General features: G+C 37.8%; 1 protein-coding gene across 1 annotated transcript in view; it reads right to left on the bottom strand.

Annotated features, from left to right (window-relative positions):
* TRHDE (thyrotropin releasing hormone degrading enzyme) overlaps positions 1-18289 on the bottom strand; it is a 391992-nt gene that overhangs the window by 273929 nt on the left and 99774 nt on the right. Inside the window, exon 3 of the mRNA XM_045466621.1 lies at positions 2387-2513. Within this exon, the coding sequence (XP_045322577.1) occupies positions 2387-2513 (127 nt within the window). The remainder of the gene's footprint in view (positions 1-2386; positions 2514-18289) is intronic.

Below are 18289 nucleotides of genomic sequence, written 5' to 3'. Positions count from 1 at the left end.
TTACTCATTTTAAAATTTCAGCCACCTTCCCGTGCCTCATCTTCCTCCCACTCTTCTTTTCCCTCCATTCTAGCATTATTTTTAATGGCATTTATCTCCATCTGATATGCTATATGTGTTAATAATTGCTTTAATGTCTGTCTTTATCCAACAGGATGTAAGCCCAGGAGGAAAGGGATTTTTGCCTTTTTCATTCACTGCTGTATCTCCATAACATAGAAAAGTGTGGGTGGGAGGCACTCAATAAGTACTTATTAAATAAATAAGGAAAGGAAGAAAAGAGGGAGGGAAAGAATGAAGGACAGAAGATGGAAGGAAAGATAGAAGTGGGGAGGGAGAGAGAAAACCATCTTCGATAGATCTGAAGGGTCAAGGCAGACACAGTTCATCTCTAGGACACATCCACATGTACCATTAACAAAGATTGAGTTGGTTTCCATAGAATTTATTTAATCATTATATACAATGGGAACTAAGGATCTGTCAAAATGCTTCTGTGCTTAGAAATTTTATATAGGGAGTATTTAGAAAGCATACATATAAATCCATTAATACACAGCTCTAAATATCTATAGATGTATAAATAAGTAGAATTTTAAAAGGAATTTTATAAAGTGCCATAGACCATGGTAACTCTCCTACATACATAAAAAGGAGTGTGCTGGGGTAAGTCAAATAATTCAATTATATACACCATAAGGAGCTTAACAAGTAATAGTAACAGTGAACAAAGCTCTTTTCTAACCAGATGAAAGCCTGCATGGTTCAATTGTGAGTGAAAGAGAGGAACAGAAATGCTTCCTGCTGCAAGCTGACAGTTACATGGAACCCCCTGAAGTTATAAATTGAGTTCCTCTACTAATTACTAGTCTGAAGGGGACAAAGATCCACATTTTATTTCTCTTGCTGAACTTGCAACATAAGCACTTGTGCATTTTACATTAGGGTCAAGCTGGGAGGTTCCCAGCCGGTTTTACCTGGAGTAGAGAACAGTGTCACCTCCCATGCAAATGAGTTCAGATAGTCCTTCCTGCATTGGGTGCCTACCAGGGAGATTTCAGTGTAACAGATGCTAATAGGAAGTTGATGTAGAGGAGGGGAGAGGGAAAGAAGGAAAAAAAAAACTAAACTAAACTAAATATAGATCCTATTTGAAATAAAATTTTGTTTAGAAATTTGAAATAAAATCTTATAGATTCTAAGAGCACATCTTTCAGAAAGAACTCCGAATTTTGTAATATCATTCCTTAAAATTGTATGCCACACCAATTTAGTAACAATATCAACTATTTCATCTACTTCCTAAACAACTCATTGTAAGGCCAATAAAGCTACGCAGCAGGCAGGTACTTTAATAAAATAGACCCAGTTCTCCAGAGAGAGGAACCTGTGGTTCAAATGCTAACACTTTTGATCAGGTAAGCACTTTATTCTTACCAATGAGCAATCACTTTTATGTGGATGCTGATCGAAATGTTCTTGAGAAGGAAAATAAAATGGGCAGGGGCTGGGGCGGGGGGACAAAATACTGCTATGATGTAACATTTCAAACCAGGTTTTCTGAGAAGGAAAAATAACTGCAGCATTTCTAATGGGTATACATACCCTTTCTAACTTCCTGGAAAGTCACAGTTCACTCCCCTGAAAAAGCGGTAGCTTCATTCGAATTTGGATAACAAAATTCACTCATTTATTCACTCAACAAATGATTACTGAACATATTATCTTTGTAAAAGGAAGTAAGAATATTGGTGGTGAACACAATCTCCATTATACAGTTTCCCTTCTCTTCCATTATACAGTTTTTATTCTACCTACTATACCTGTACTGACATATGACTAGACAAAAATAATGTGAGGGACAATTAATACATTGAGATCCAACATCTGAGAATTAGGAAAAAGAAAATAATCAATGAGTGTCTTCTCAGTGTAAAATATTGAAGAGTTCTGGAAATCATCAAGATTTAACTTGAAATCCCAGCTCCTCCACTTATTGGCTGCCTGGATGAATGAAATATTCCCTGGATGTCAAGTCCCTTGGGTGGAAAATGTTCTAACAGTACCTACCCATCCAGTAGCCGTGAGGATTAAATGAGATGCTGGCAAGCACCTCTCCACAGTACATATTCAACAAATTATAGCTACGTGGTTATCTTTTGGAAACCTAAAATTACACAATGCCTTTCTTAATCCCTATGAAAACTTCTTGGCAAGACCTAAGAAACATTAGGTTTTATTTTACCTCTTCAGAAGAAATTAGTTTTCTCACGCTCATCTTCTCTAACGTATTACTCTTGGAATTTTCACATCTGAAATAAATGCACGAAGAAAAATTTGCACCTTCAAGGATCCCTTCCAATAAAATAACCATGAAAATACTTACCTAGTTTTGGCAAGGAATAGGGCACTTTAAAGTAGTCTTCATAAAATTCTATTAATCTCTTCGTTATATGGAGAGCATAGTCCCCAGATCCTCTTCTGATAGCATCAGGTCTTGCATATAATCGTACCTAATTAAAAATATATATAAAAGCTACATTAGCCTTTTGGTATTCAAGTTTTATCTTCCCTGCATATATGAATCTGCACAAATCACTTTGAATACTACAAAAATTAAACAGTATTCTTATTCATATACCAAAGCACGCTGTAGCTGAAAGAACCAAACTTGAACAATTAAAGTAACCAAGTTGAGCAAGTCACAATTTCCTTGCTTTACAAGATGACATAGAGAAGATTTATACACCTTGCATCAAAATAAATATTCGAGTTATCACTTACATGTGCTTGCTGGAGATATGAAGGTACGGTGGATTAGTATAATGGTTCCCTGACAATGCTGTAAGTAGGCAGGATATGGTAGCTCCGCAGGAAAGAAAATTCATGGTTTGTTAAAGACACATTGCATCAAGCTTTGGAAGTATCACCAGGCTGAACAAAATATAATTTGTGCTTCCTTCTTTTCTTTGGAACCAACTGTCCTTATCCCCAGTATGCAAAGTAGGAATCGCAAACTTTTCATGTACATAAATAATCGCCATGCTGGAAGGCCGTCTGCAATGGCTCCCAGCTTCAAAACCAGCTGAAGTGTTTCCTATCTCTAACACAATTCGGATACTTAATATTGATTTTTAAATCAAGCATTGTATATTATCTAGTCCTCGGCCAAAAAGAAGCCTGAGGCAAATAACATAAAACTGAACAAAACTAACAATTGTACAGAAAAGGTTAAAATGAGATTAGTTTTCATAAAGATTTCATAAAGCTATCCAGCATCTTTCTTTCCAAAGGCTAAATCTGTTTTTCACAGATGTGGCCCCTAATCCTCATATCAATTCTGTGAATAAGATATATGTGTATTTGTGGAGCAGTAGAGAAGACAGCAGGCTGGGAGTTGGGTGTTAGTCCTGCTCTGCCACTAAGCAAGCTGGGGGATATTGAACAAATTACTTAACCTCTTTGGGCCTCAAGTGTTCTCACTTATAAAATGAAGGTGTTGACTAAAGTGCTTTTAAGTTCTAAAACACATTACTTCCAATCCTATTTTATAGATAGAGGAGTTTGTGTTCTTCTCAAATTACTAAAAAAAAAAAAAAAAAAAAAAAAAAAAAAAAGATAAATAAATGGTTTGCTGAGTATGTGGAAATGGATATTTATATTCAACAGGAAGACAAAAGAAAGTGACACTCAATCATATAAAAATTGATTATACAATTAACTGTCATCCTCACTTAAGGAGAGAACAGAGATGTATATAAACAAAAAGAGTAGAAAGTTAAGAAAAATGCATCCTGACTTGATATTAGAAAGACCTGTAATTCAATAAGATATTTATTAAATTCAATGACAATTATTTACTGAAATAGTGAAGCTACTTCTCAACCCAACAACGAAATCAAATATCAAACTTGGTTCACAGTCACCTACAGTTTTGGTTGGCAGTAATATAAAACCAAAAACTCTCAGGAGGAACTGACTACAACAGCACAACTTAAGACTAGTGAATAGAGAGATAGTGAATATGATTCCCTGACCCTGACTCAACTCACTATAAACATGCACTGCCTTAAGTAAAGTTCCCAATAAGCAGACTCTAAGGAAAGAGGGAGCATACAAGTCATCTGCTAAGGAAGTGTTCTTAGGAGAAACCTATGAGAGAACAAGGAAGTGAGATAAGGGAGGCTAATAAGCCAAGCAAATGTGTATGCAATTTGAGGTAAAGTCTTGGCCTCAGCCTGATCCCACAGGGAGCTCTAGAGTATAAATTGCGATTGCAAGTTTGCACTGCATTGAGGCATGATAGTTAGACCTCCATACTCTTATATTCAGTCATCAGATACTGGTTAGCAAGGAGAAGGCATAAAATCCCAAGAACTTATTCTTGGAGCATCTATGTGATGCAGCTCCAGTGGCCCAAAGATAGTCCTTCAGAAAAGATTTTAGGTGTCAACTACTAGGAGCAGAGCAATGAAGAGCTGGGGGATAGACATAGCAAACAGGAAAGGAGATCTGGTCTGTGCATCATGAGCATACATCACAGACAGTAATCATTCATTCATGCAGTCATTCACTCCACAAATATTTATTTGGCATCTAATTCGCACCAGGGCCTGGACAAAGGATTTTTAACTTAGTGATGAAGAAGACATGTTTTCTAACCAGAGATGGTACAAAGCATTTTGAGAAAAAAAACAATGAAGATGGAATGCCCATCTTCAAAGAGCTTCCCATGTATTGGGTAGGTTAGATAATAACAACAGATAATGATACATGCCATAGGAATGGAAACTAAAATAACAAAGTATTCTGGGGAAGAGTAGATAGCTTTAAGAAGGTTCAAGGTGAAATAAATAGTAATCCATGTTGAAACCATAACCAGACCACTGCAAAATGATGCAGCAAAAGGTCACTGATTTTACTCCCAGGAAGCATCATTGATTTTGGTAGAAACACAGGCATTCCTGTCAATCAACTCTACCAGTTAGTCAAGCTATCTGTAGGCCCAGACAGGAGAAACACAATTAAATCAATCTGGTTGTCAAGAGTTGATGGAAATAATCCAATCTGAGTGAGAAGATAAAACTTACGCAGGCTGCGCATGGTGACTACATTTGCTCATTCAAACATTTATTGCACACCTGCTGTGTTCCAGGTATTATACTAAGGAATAGAAATAGAATAATAAAAACTCTTACCACAAAATGAACAAGACATTTACACTTACTACCCTTAGGAGGTTTATAATATGTGGGAAACAAACAAATCCACAACAAAAATATAATGTAAGCAATGGAACAGTGTACTCTGCCTCCCCCATTATAGAGGATTAACTAAGCTCCTACATAAGGCTAAACCCCCCACATTCTGTCTCCTCTTGCCTTTTCAAAAGCATCATGCCCAAACTTCTCTTTATTCCCACATCACCAATTTATGCCTGCATACTGGATCATTTTCATTAGCAAATACTCTGTATCACTTACCGTGTTTTCAAACAAAAAGTCTTTATTGAGCACAGTTCCTACAGCTATGGTTTCCAGCAATGCCCATTGAAAATTTTCCATATAGTTAGTATGAACACATAAGTTAACATCCAAACTGGAACACTTTTGAGAATGAAAACAGCCCTGAGATAATAAGTGTAAGTAGGGTGGTTGCCTAGCTATGCTATCCGCTTCTAGTCTTTCTTGAACTTACTGCCATAAAGCTTTCATTTCCGCTATACAGCAACAGGATTCATCCCCACTATATACAACAAGTGTTCTCATCAAAATCACTAACAGTTTCAGAATGCCAAACTCAACAGACCGATTCTAGTCTTCAACACGCTTAACTTAGCACCAGCATTTGACACAATCATTTCCCCTCCTTGAACCATTTTCTTTCCTTGGCTTCCACCTTATTTTTCCTTCTATCTTGTTAACCACTCCTTCTCAGTCTCCTCACTGATTCCACTGCAGCCTCATACCTCTCGTTACTTAATTTTGATAAGTCCAGGGTGTCAATCCACAGACATCTTCACTTTTCTATGTTCAGTATCTCAGTGGTAACACTAATCTCATGGTTATAAATATCAACTAGATGATAAAGACCTACCCCATAATTCCAGAATTCCAGACTCATTAATCCAGCTGTCCATTGGCCATCTGCACTTGGATATCTAATAGGCATCTCAAACTTAACATGTTTGAAAACGGATACCAGAGTTTTCTCCTCTCTTCTCTCCTCCTCAGCCTCCTCCTTCTTCTCCCTCCTTTCTGTCACCCTACCCCCCCCCCGCCAACAACACATTGTTCCCCTTAAAGATTTTCCATCCAGCTACTTAAGTCCAATACCTCAGTATTATCCTTGTTTCCCTCTTTCTCTTACATTCCATGTTCAATCTGTTATCATATCCTTTGGCTCTACCTTAAAAACATACCCAGACTCCAACCACTTCTCACAACTCTACCCTTACCAACCTGCTTCAAGCTTCCTTCATTTCTTAGGTAGATGCGTGCTCTAGTTTCCTACTGATGTCTCATCCCCACTCCCTTCAGTCTGTTCTCTACACAGCAACCAAATATTCCTTTCCAATGAATATCACTCTTCTGCCTTTCCTCCTCCAGTGACTTGCCATCTCATTCAGAGTAACAGCCCAAGTTTTTATAAGGGCCTCAAAATTCCTATAAAAATCTAGCCCTCTGAACCTCTCCGGCTGATTTTCTACTACTTTGCTCCACATTAACTTTACTCAACTCATCCACTAGCTTCCTTGGCATTCTTCACATATTCCAGAGATTCTTCCATAAAGGCTTTTGAATTTTCCCTTAGATATCTCCAGGGCTTATTCCCTCTTCTCCTTTAGATACTTGTCCAAATATCTCTTCTTTCTGATTTTCTATTATTTGAGTCTCCTGCTCCAGGACTCTCTATCCTCCTTCCCTACTTTATTGTTTCCTATAAAACTTACCACCATTTAACAAAATATATGTTTTACTTATTCATTTTGTTTCTTGATGCCTTTTTTCCAAGAATGTAAGTTGCTTGAGAACAAAGATTTTTATCTATTAGTTCTTATCTAACTGCATCTATTATCTATTATCTATTATCTAACTGCATAAAAGTGCCATTATTTTAGGTAAAAATATTTTGTTAAATTTACTTGTCAAAGGCCTTGTACATACTAGACATTCAATAAAACTTTGATGAATGAATGAATTTCACACGTATATGCATGTCCTAAGGGAGTATACAATAGGAATCCTTTAATAACACTGTGAGATTCTCAGGGGAGGGGATGTTTCATCTACATCTTGAAAGATAAGCTGGATGTAGTAAGCTACCAAGTGGAGAGTGACATCCCAGACCAAAGTGACATTATGTGCTAAGGCAACAATGTTGACCAAATAATAAATGATTTTAAAATTAATAATAAATATTGGCACTTTATTATAATAATTATGGTATTTAATTGGTGAATATTAAGCCAGAAAATGATAAAATTACTTTTGCATTTCAGAAAGACCACATCAGTGGCCTACGCCAGGTGGAATAATCGGGAGCTGCTTGTTAAGCCTGCCCAGACAAAATGAGAAATGTGAGGAGACATATAGTAACAGATGACACTAAAGAAGTAAAAAGAAACTTTTTTTTTTTCAACGTTTATTTATTTATTTTTTGGGGACAGAGAGAGACAGAGCATGAACGGGGGAGGGGCAGAGAGAGAGGGAGACACAGAATCGGAAACAGGCTCCAGGCTCTGAGCCATCAGCCCAGAGCCCGACGCAGGGCTCGAACTCCCGGACCGCGAGATCGTGACCTGGCTGAAGTCGGACGCTTAACCGACTGCGCCACCCAGGCGCCCCATAAACTTTAAACCACATTAAAGAAAGGCCTATAAACCAAATTGTAGGATATTAATTTAATACTATGGGCACAGGCAAGATTTTAAGCCACAAAATGACATGTTCAGAACTAGGTTTTAACAAATTACATCACTGCAAAGAGAAATTAAGGAATCAATCTCATTTATAATTGCACCAAAAATAATAAGATACCTAGGAATAAACCAACTCAGAGATGAAAGACCTACACTCTGAAAACTATAAAACACTGATGAAAGAAATTGAAGATGACACATACAAAAAGTGAACATTCTGTGTTCATAGATTGGAAGAACAAATATTGTTAAAATGTCTATACTACCCAAAACAATCTACAAATTTAATGCAATCCCTATCAAAACACCAACATCATTTGTCACAAAGCTATAACAATCCTAAAATTTGTACTAAACCACAAAAGATCCCGAATAACCAAAGCAACTTTGAAAAAGAAAGGCAAAGCTGGAGGCATCACAATTTTGGACTTTTTAATGCAATCCCTATCAAAATAAGACCAGAATTTTTTTTCAGAGCTAGAACAAACAATTCTAAAATTTATATGGAACCAGAAAAGACCCTGGATAGCCAAAGTAATACCGACAAAGAAAACCGAAGCTGGAGGCATCACAATTCTGGACCTCAAATTATATTACAAACCTGTAGTGATCAAAACAGTATGGTATTGGCACAAAAATAAACATGTGGATCAACAGAACAGTATAGAAAACCCCAAACTGGGGGCGCCTGGGTGGCGCAGTCGGTTAAGCGTCCGACTTCAGCCAGGTCACGATCTCGCGGTCCGTGAGTTCGAGCCCCGCGTCGGGCTCTGGGCTGATGGCTCAGAGCCTGGAGCCTGTTTCCGATTCTGTGTCTCCCTCTCTCTCTGCCCCTCCCCCGTTCATGCTCTGTCTCTCTCTGTCCCAAAAATAAATAAACGTTGAAAAAAAATTTAAAAAAAAAAAAAAGAAAAAAAAAAAAAAAAAAGAAAACCCCAAACTGAACCTACCAGTATAAAAGACTACGCTGGACAGCAACATGCAAAAGAATGAAAGTGGACCACTTTCTTATACTATACACAAAAATAAATTCAACATGGATTAAAGAATGAATGTGAGATTGGAAACCATAAAAATCCTAGAGGATAACACAGGTAGTAACCTCTTTAACATCATCCATGGCAACTTCCTTCTAGATATGTCTCTGGATACAAGGGAAATAAAAGCAAAAATAAACTATTGGGATTTCATCAAAATAGAAAGCTTCTGCCCAAAGAAGGAAACAATCAACAAAAGTAAAAGGCAACCAATGGAATGGGAGAAAATATGTGCAAATGACATATCTGACAGATCTGATAAAGGGTTAATATCCAAAATATGTAAAGAACCTATAAAATACAATATCCAAAAAAATGAATAATCTAATTTAAACGTAGGCAGAAGACACAGACATTTTTTCAAAGAAGACATACAGATGGCTAACAGACACATGAAAGATGTTCAACATCACTCATCATCAAGGAAATACTAACCAAAACTATGAGACATCACCTCACACCTGTCAGAATGGATAAAATCAACAACACAAGAAATAATAGGTGTTGGCGAGGTTGTGGAGAAAGGGTAACCCTTTTACAATGTTGATGGGAATGCAAACTAATGCAGCCACTCTGGAAAACAGTATGTTTTCCTCAAAAGGTGAAAAATAGAACTATCCTACTATCCAGCAATTGCACCACTAGGTATTTATCCAAAGAATACAAAAATACTAATTCAAGGGATACATGTACCCTGATATTTATAGCATTATCTACAATATAGATACACATATAGATAGATGACATAGATATAGACAGATGATATAGATATATAGATAATATATATCATATATATCATATGTATATAATGGAAAATTACTCAGCCATCAAAAAGAATCAAATCTTGCCATTTGCAATGACATGGATGGCACTAGAGAGTATAATGCTAAGCAAAATAAGTCAGTCAGAGAAAGACAAATACCATATAATTTCACTCATACGTGCTTTTAAGAATCAAAATGAATAAGCAAAGGGAAAGAGAGAGAGAGAGAGAGGCAAACCAAGAAACAGACTTAACTACAGAGAACAGACTGATGGTTACCAGAGGGGAGGTGGGTGGTGGGATGTGTTAAATAGATGATATCGGGGCGCCTGGGTGGCGCAGTCGGTTAAGCGTCCGACTTCAGCCAGGTCACGATCTCACGGTCCGTGAGTTCGAGCCCCGCGTCGGGCTCTGGGCTGATGGCTCAGAGCCTGGAGCCTGTTTCCGATTCTGTGTCTCCCTCTCTCTCTGCCCCTCCCCTGTTCATGCTCTGTCTCTCTCTGTCCCAAAAATAAATAAACGTTGAAAAAAAAAATTTTTTTTTTAAATAAAAAAAATAAATAAATAAAAAATAAATAGATGATATCATCCCAGTGCCCTCCAGCCAACCTGGGATTTATGTAAGCCAAGAACTCTTAACTGGAAGAAATTGTATTGTGTTGTACAATCTGAATCCAAACACACTGAGGCCACACACTCAGGTACTGACTACTCTAACCTGTGCTAACATATGGGCACAACCTGTTGGACAGTTATAGCTTCCTGTGAACATTTGTAACCACTACTCTAATTACTTCCCACCTCTTGCCACATGTGGCTGCTATCTGTCTTCACTTGTGAACTTCATAGTGTGCCAAGAACTGGAATTTTTTAATCTACTTTGATATTTTTTATAATTGAGAGTTCATTTCAAAGGCAGAAAAAGACAAAAAAATATTACGGCAAGGAAAAGTGTCACTGAAACATAAAGCAAAAAAAAAAAAAAAACAGATTCCATCACTGCAGTATAGATGATGGGTTAGAAGGGACTAGGAACAAATACAAGGAAATGAGTTAGACTATTATAGAAGTCCTAATAAAAGATAATTATGGTTTGGACTGGAGAGATGGTGGTAGGGATGCAGAGAAATGGATGGATTTATTCAACTAGTCCTAACATTCTATCTAACAAGTCCTTTAGTTACCAAGTTAATCCAGTTATAGTCACATTCTCACATAAGGACAATCATTCACCTTGTCTGCACCAATCTCACACCAGTGCTCTGTGGGAACAAATGAGACCCAGTTGGAGGATAGGGGGGACTAGTTCAAAATATTTCACCAACTGGGGTGCCTGGGTGCCTCAGTCAGTTAAGCATCTGACTTTGGCTCAGGTCATGATCTCACAGTTTGTGAGTTTGAGCCCCACATCAGGATCTGTGCTTTGGATTCTGTGGCTCCCTCTTTCTCTCCTTCTCCCCCACTTGTGTTCTGTCATTCTCTCACTCTCAAAAATAAATAAACATTAAAAAAATATTTCACCAACTGGATAATTCTTGTGTGGTTAATCAGAAGTTTGCTGTACAATAATTCATTTTATGGCGCAAAAAAAAAAAATCACAGTTGTTATCTTTTTTTTTTAATTTTTTTTCAACATTTATTTATTTTTGAGACAGAGAGAGACAGAGCATGAACAGGGGAGGGGCAGAGACAGAGGGAGACACAGAATCTGAAACAGGCTGCAGGCTCTGAGCGGTCAGCACAGAGCCCGACGCGGGGCTCGAACTCACGGACCGTGAGATCATGACCTGAGCCGAAGTCCCGAAGTCGGACGCTTAACCGACCAAGCCACCCAGGCGCCCCTTCACAGTTGTTTTCTTATGTTAGAGTAACAAAGTTCTACTTAATTGTAACATAGAAACTAAGTCTTCATAAATATAGTTACCACTCAAAAGCAATGAAATGTAATTTTATTACACCTGCTTATTTGCATTTTCTGACATTCCAGGATAAGAGCCCAGCTCTAAAAATGTAAATCGCTTCCTAGGGTTTCTCTTTCCCTCTGCAGAGCTTCGTCCAACAACCAGTATAAACCAAACTGCCCATTTAGTCCAATGGAAGGGACACTATGCTAGGAATACACAGGGATGTGAAACACAGCTTTCTCCCTAACTACTTCTGTCAACTTGTAAAAGTCAGTTAACTTTTCCAGGTCTTAGCTCAAAGTTCCTTCCGAAGGTAATAGTTTATCATTATATATATATATATATATATATATATATATATATATATATATATATATATTACACCTGAGAGATTGGTATACCTCAATTCTTCTCATCTAGTCCCCTTATTTTGAGAATAAAATAATGAAAGGTTTTCTTTAATATTCTCAGGGCAGGGGCGCCTGGGTGGCACAGTCGGTTAAGCGTCCGACTTCAGCCAGGTCACGATCTCGCGGTCCGTGAGTTCGAGCCCCGCGTCAGGCTCTGGGCTGATGGCTCAGAGCCTGGAGCCTGTTTCCGATTCTGTGTCTCCCTCTCTCTCTGCCCCTCCCCCGTTCATGCTCTGTCTCTCTCTGTCCCAAAAATAAATAAACGTTGAAAAAAAAAATTTTTTTTAATATTCTCAGGGCTTTAATCCTTTGTATTTTCCACTTCCGATGGAAATACATACGTACCACCTGCTCAGCTAACATCTGCTACTCTTGAGAGTTCCTTGTTTCTTCCTATATAACTGTCTATGAGCTTGGTAGTGATTAGACAGAAATAACTTTAGTAGCCAAAATGGAATATAAGAGGTTGGCGTTTGAAAAATATTCAAAATTTTGTTACCACCTGTGTAATAATACATCACAGCAATGAACTAAGATATAGGAGTTACATATTTTTGATCTCTTAGAACACTTCAATGCCCAAAATAGGTGTTCCAAGGGTGGTGTCTTTTGTACTCACTGGCCTTTACCTTGGAGTTTCATGGACTCGGTATATTTAAAGTATATTTGTTTCATCTTTTTATAGGATTTTAGGTATTTTAATCATTGAAGGGGAAAAAGGAAGGGGATAAAGGCAGTTATCTCAAATTCCTTTGTCCCAAAAGTAGGGACGTCAATGACTTTTCAACTCTCCTAACAACTGAGAGTGTCTGCTTAGAGGACACGTAGGGATGAACTCTGAGACCACATCTGCACCTGGAAGGAGAAAGTGCCATGATCTGTGAAATGCTATCTGTGCTCTTAAGGATAGGAAAAGTGGCACTGGTGTCAGATATTTGCCATCATTGGGATAGAATATCCTTTGAAAGGGACTCACAATGGAAGGGTACTTTGGGTACATTTAAACTGACTTTGTCTCTGATAGCTGTGCAATTTATAATAAGAACATCAAAGACTGATTAAGGATCTCATCGACGGGGCATTTATTTATTCAGTTAATATTTAATGAGCATCTATTAGCAGTCAAGCCACTGTTCACATGCTGAGTGTCCACAGGTAAGCAAAAGGGACATAATCTCTTTTCAAAGAGCTTTCAGTCCAGTGGGGAAATGCAGCAACAAAGTCTTATGGCTGAAAATAATAAAGTGGATCTAATTTACACTGGCTCTTCAGAGAAATCCTCTTCGCAGAGATGGTGACTGATCAGAACAGGGACAGAGCAGCATGGAAGTACAGGAAAGGAAGCAATTATTCAAATTCTTACATGTAACATTTATCTTTCATTGGATTAAACTTTCAAAGGGAAGGTAAAAATACATTTATAGTTGTAATATAATGCAAGACCTGTAAGCAAACATATGCAATTGTCAGAAATGTTTTAAAATCATACACTAAAAAATCCTGGAGACATTCTTCTAATAATTTGAAATAATTCATAGATTTTCTCATTTATCTTCACAAAATATCTGTAGAATAACTATGAAGTTAGCCGTACCTTCTGATTTTATAGATGAAAAATTTGAAGAGGTTTTTTACAGTCATTGAGTCACTTTAAAGGACAATGAGACTAAATTTCTCTGTGTATAAGCCTTTATTCTAGGTTGTTTTAATTATTTGCTGTGTTAAAAGTGAATTGTAGTAGCTGCTATATAATTATGTGAAACAGTGTGTAGTTATACCAAACAGCAAAGAAGAAAAAAAGAAAACATTTACAATAGTGGTGCACCTGTTCAATAATGAACCGAGTAACATTTTCTCTGATTTGACATTTGTAATTTAGTGTATTAAAATCAAACAAACCTTCTGGTTTGCCAGAGTCCTTCCCTGAGAAAATTTCGCACTGCAGGAGTACATTAGGAACTTTGGAAGACACAGTGATTATTGCATGGCTTTAAAATATCACTATCATAACACTAATAAATTCACTTTTCCTTTCGCCTATCTGAAAACTCAGTCCCTTTCTTTACCAACTGCAAAACGACAATGTGGTTGTCACTAAATTCTCTGCCAATAAAGCTGAATTAATTCACCTATGTGAATATAATTTTCTTTGGGTGTTCACCATACAAATCAGTAAAACAGAACAAGCCAGAGAGAAGGGAGCAGGCGCTTTCAGCACTATGTAGAAGACAAATATATTGATACAAAGAGGAAAGGATGTTGTAAACAAGAAACTAAAAGCCCAAGAGTATTAGCCTTATCTACAATTCAGACAGTAACTTTTTTTTTTTGGCAAAGCAAAAGGGAAATAAATACACACAAAATTCTGACAGAAGCAAGGAACCAGTGCTCAGACATACATGCCAATAAACATAAAGAAGAGGCCAGGAGGGGCCGGGGGCAAGAGCTGGCCTGGCTAAGGCAGGTGGTCCAGGCCCAGGGGACGGGCACTGGTGAAGCCTGGACATCTTGAGTGAGGAGTCTTGGTTGTGGCTCTGAGAAACTGAGAGCCACTTCAGGGTCTGTGGCAGAGTAATATGACTGGAAAAGACAAAGGGAGATTATTTAGGCAATGGAACTTAAGACTTGTTGAGAAAGGAAGACTAATGAGTAGAAAAGCATATTACAGGTGAAAAGTTTGTTCTGTAGCTTCTATAGCAAGAACAGCCTAATAGGCAGTCTCTATCACCATAGTCAAAGAACTCATTCTGGGAAGGAGCAGAATTTAGAATTGGGGATGGATAGGTAGTAAAATCCCAGTACTCTGTGAAGCATGAGGTACATGGTAATAGCAAAACCACAACTACTTCAAAACGTACCATTTGAACATAACACATCACGGAAACAAATATTAGAGCCTCTCTGGGAGTCTTACCGTGGAATCCATGCCACAGATCCATAAGACAGATATTCCGAGAACAATGACTAAAACATCTTTAAAGAGGCCGAAGACCAGCCTTATACTCCATTCCACTTGGTATCAGACACTGTCGTAAGGAGACTCCAGAATACCGTCACTGATAAAGTTGCTCTGATGGCCTTTCCTTGCTTGTATTTTGCTCCCTCCACCTTCACAGAGTTTGCCTAAGGACTCTGAGACAGGTCTGCTACATATACAGGGTTCCTTTTGGACTAGTGGCCTTTATTCTACAGGGTCATAGACTCTCTATATTTGAAGAGCTTGTCTCATCTCTCAGCAGGACAAGTCTTTAAGTATTGTGTCAATCTTTCCAATCTCTCCTTTCACCTTACCATGTCTGATACAGTGCCATTCACCCAGTAGGGACTAACAACATGTTGCTGACTCCCATAAAATGGCAATAAACTTTGAAGGTCCTTGTCCATTCCAGCACTAAAATGCTGTTATAATAGATTGATTACACCTTCCAACTACATTTTCCTTCAGGCAAGGAAATTAGCACTGTGGAAACCTGTATAGTCTCTTCTTGTAAATCACTTCACATTTATATACTAAGCACAGTATTTACTAGTTCACTATGGAGCTTACAAGTTCCATTTACTTACAGAGACTTCAGAGAAAGGACACAGCTTTGCTATATTCAGGCGGCTGTTGTCGCATGTTTCTAATACACCTGTGGTAGGCTGAATAATGGCCCCCAGGACACCATGTCTTAATCCTTAGAACCTGTGAATGTTACCTAAAGGGACTTCACAGTTGTGATTAAATCAAAAACTCTGAGATGAGAAGATTATCCTGGATTATTTGGGTGGGTCCTAAATGTAATCACAAATGTCCTTGTAAGAGGGAGGCAGAGGGAGTTTTGACTACAGAAAAGGAGAATGCAATAGGATGGCAGAAATGGAGAGAAAGCTCAGGATGCCATGAACCCCAGAACATAAGGAAGACAGTTTTAGAAGCTGGAAAGGCAAGGACTATGTCATCGTCCAGAGCCTCCAGAAGGAACCAGCTCTGCTAACATTTCGGTTTCAGTCCCATAAGACTCATTTTGAATTTCTAACCTCTGGGACAATAAGAAAATAAATTTGTGTTAAGTCACTAAGTTTACGGTAATTCCTTACAATAGTAATAGGAAATTAATACTTCATACCTTTTTAAATTTTCCCACCAGTAAATATGCCTTTTTGTGTAGATTTTCAGCTTCTTGTAGGAACACACCTTGTATTTATTTGTGTGCTGCTCTTTCTGTTGCAGGCATATTATTTACAGCTTTCAAACTGCTGATGTTGGCACACTTATTTTGCTCACACATTATTACCAAGCGCCCAACACATTACTGCATATATCTGGTACACACCACACAAAAGCGAGATACTTGAGTAAAAGTTAGAATCATCTACAGCAATTTTCTTCCAACTGTTGTTGCATTCTGCTTTGCATCAGAATGACCTGGGGGTAACTGTTTAAAATTCATATTCCTGGGCCCACACACTCCCAGAAATTCTGAATCACCTCTCTCCGGTAGGAGTCCTAAAATCTCCATTTTGATAAACTTGCCAGTTGAATCACGTGTATACTAAAGTTGAGGAACAACTGGCCTAGAGTCACCTGAACAACCTTTTGTTCATTCAGCTCCACAGCAAGCAAACCTCAAGCCTTGAGAGAAATATTTAGCAAAAGCCTCACACATAGGAAGACATATATATCTTTATTCCTTAAATCTCTTTCAACATCAGAATCTTCAATGAATATACATTCAACATGGCTGGTATTATTTTTAACTCTAACAACTAATCTTTCTTTCTTCCCTGCACAATAAATGATAAACAATAGATGAGTCAAGTCCAATGTTTGGAAACCGGTAAAAGTTATTTAATACCGTCACAGACTATAGATAAAACAGTAGCTTTTAATCCCTCTCTGAGATAGAGTACTTCTTTTGTAGTTAATTGAATTGCAGTTATCTTTTTTAAATGACATAGAATAAATATAGAGAATTTCCTTATAAAGCTATCTATTTTATGACTGGTCAAATTTCTTCAGCAAGACTGATAGCCAAGTACATCTATTTGTACATACAGGAGCTCAGTGCTTAGTTGGATTCAGTTCCAATTTGGTTTGGCCCATCTGTCCTTTCATTCCCTGATTTCCAAGTGCCTGCTGACCTCACTTTTACATATGCCACCTTCCTCTCCAAATCAACTATCCAGTTCAAACACACTCCTGCCTGCCCCCTCTGCTCACCTGTATCTTTCAATGATTCAAGTAGCTTTCTCCCATCTAGGACCAGAACCTAGAATTCATTTGTTCATTCACTCATTTAACAGATATTTATTTGGTGACAGACCCTCATCTAGGCACTGTGGATATAGAAGTGAACCAAACAGATAGAAATCCCCACCCTGGAGAGCTAAGTAAGTGAGATAAATACAAATATATAGCATGTATGTTAAATAATAGTAAGAGCTCAACACACACACACACACACACACACACACACACACACACACACACCAGAGAAGGGAGTAAGGAAATGTCAAAGGCCAGAGAGAACCTCACTGAGAAGGTGATATTTGAGTTAAAATGTGAAGTAGGTGAGGATGTGAGCAATGTGGATACAGATTTCTGGGAGGAAAGAGAAGAGCCACTTATCAGTGTCCTGAAAACCACTGATTCAGTCCTCAAACATCTCAACTCTTTCTCTAAAGAAACTGCAAAATATTCCACTCATAGAGAAAAGTACGGTACTAAAATACATTATCCTAGTACCCCAAACAGATTTAAATAATGCTGGTGTGCTTTTTTCACATTTTCTTTGGACATTTTTCAACAAGTAAAACATTACAATTCCCTTGAAGTAACACACCTCCTTTTTCCCGTTCTGGAATTAACCACATCATGACATACTTCAGTATATTTCCAATTCATGTTATATTTGTCCTTTAGTTCTGTTTTACTTCTATTCAAAAGAGTGCCAATTTACATCCCACCAGCAATGTATGACAGTTTGCTTCCCCACATCTTCACCAAATTTTGCATTTTGAAATGTTTGTTAATCAATGGGTATGAAATGGTGTCTCATTAGTAGTTGTAATTTGCATCTTCCTGATAATGGTAATGTCGAACATCACTTTATATGTTTCCTGGCTATTATATTTTCTTCTGCGAACTGCCCTGTTCCTTTGCCCATTGTTCTAATGGATTGTTTATTTTTTTCTCATGATCTGAAGTCATCCTTTGCATATTCTGAACAGTAATCATTTTCCAGGATAGGATTTGCACAAATCTTCTCCGA

Source organism: Leopardus geoffroyi, chromosome B4 (genome assembly GCF_018350155.1).
Source record: "Leopardus geoffroyi isolate Oge1 chromosome B4, O.geoffroyi_Oge1_pat1.0, whole genome shotgun sequence".
NCBI classification, from domain to species: Eukaryota; Metazoa; Chordata; class Mammalia; order Carnivora; family Felidae; genus Leopardus; species Leopardus geoffroyi.
The sequence above is the reverse complement of the archived record's forward strand: the minus strand, read 5'-3'. Positions and strand labels throughout refer to the sequence as shown.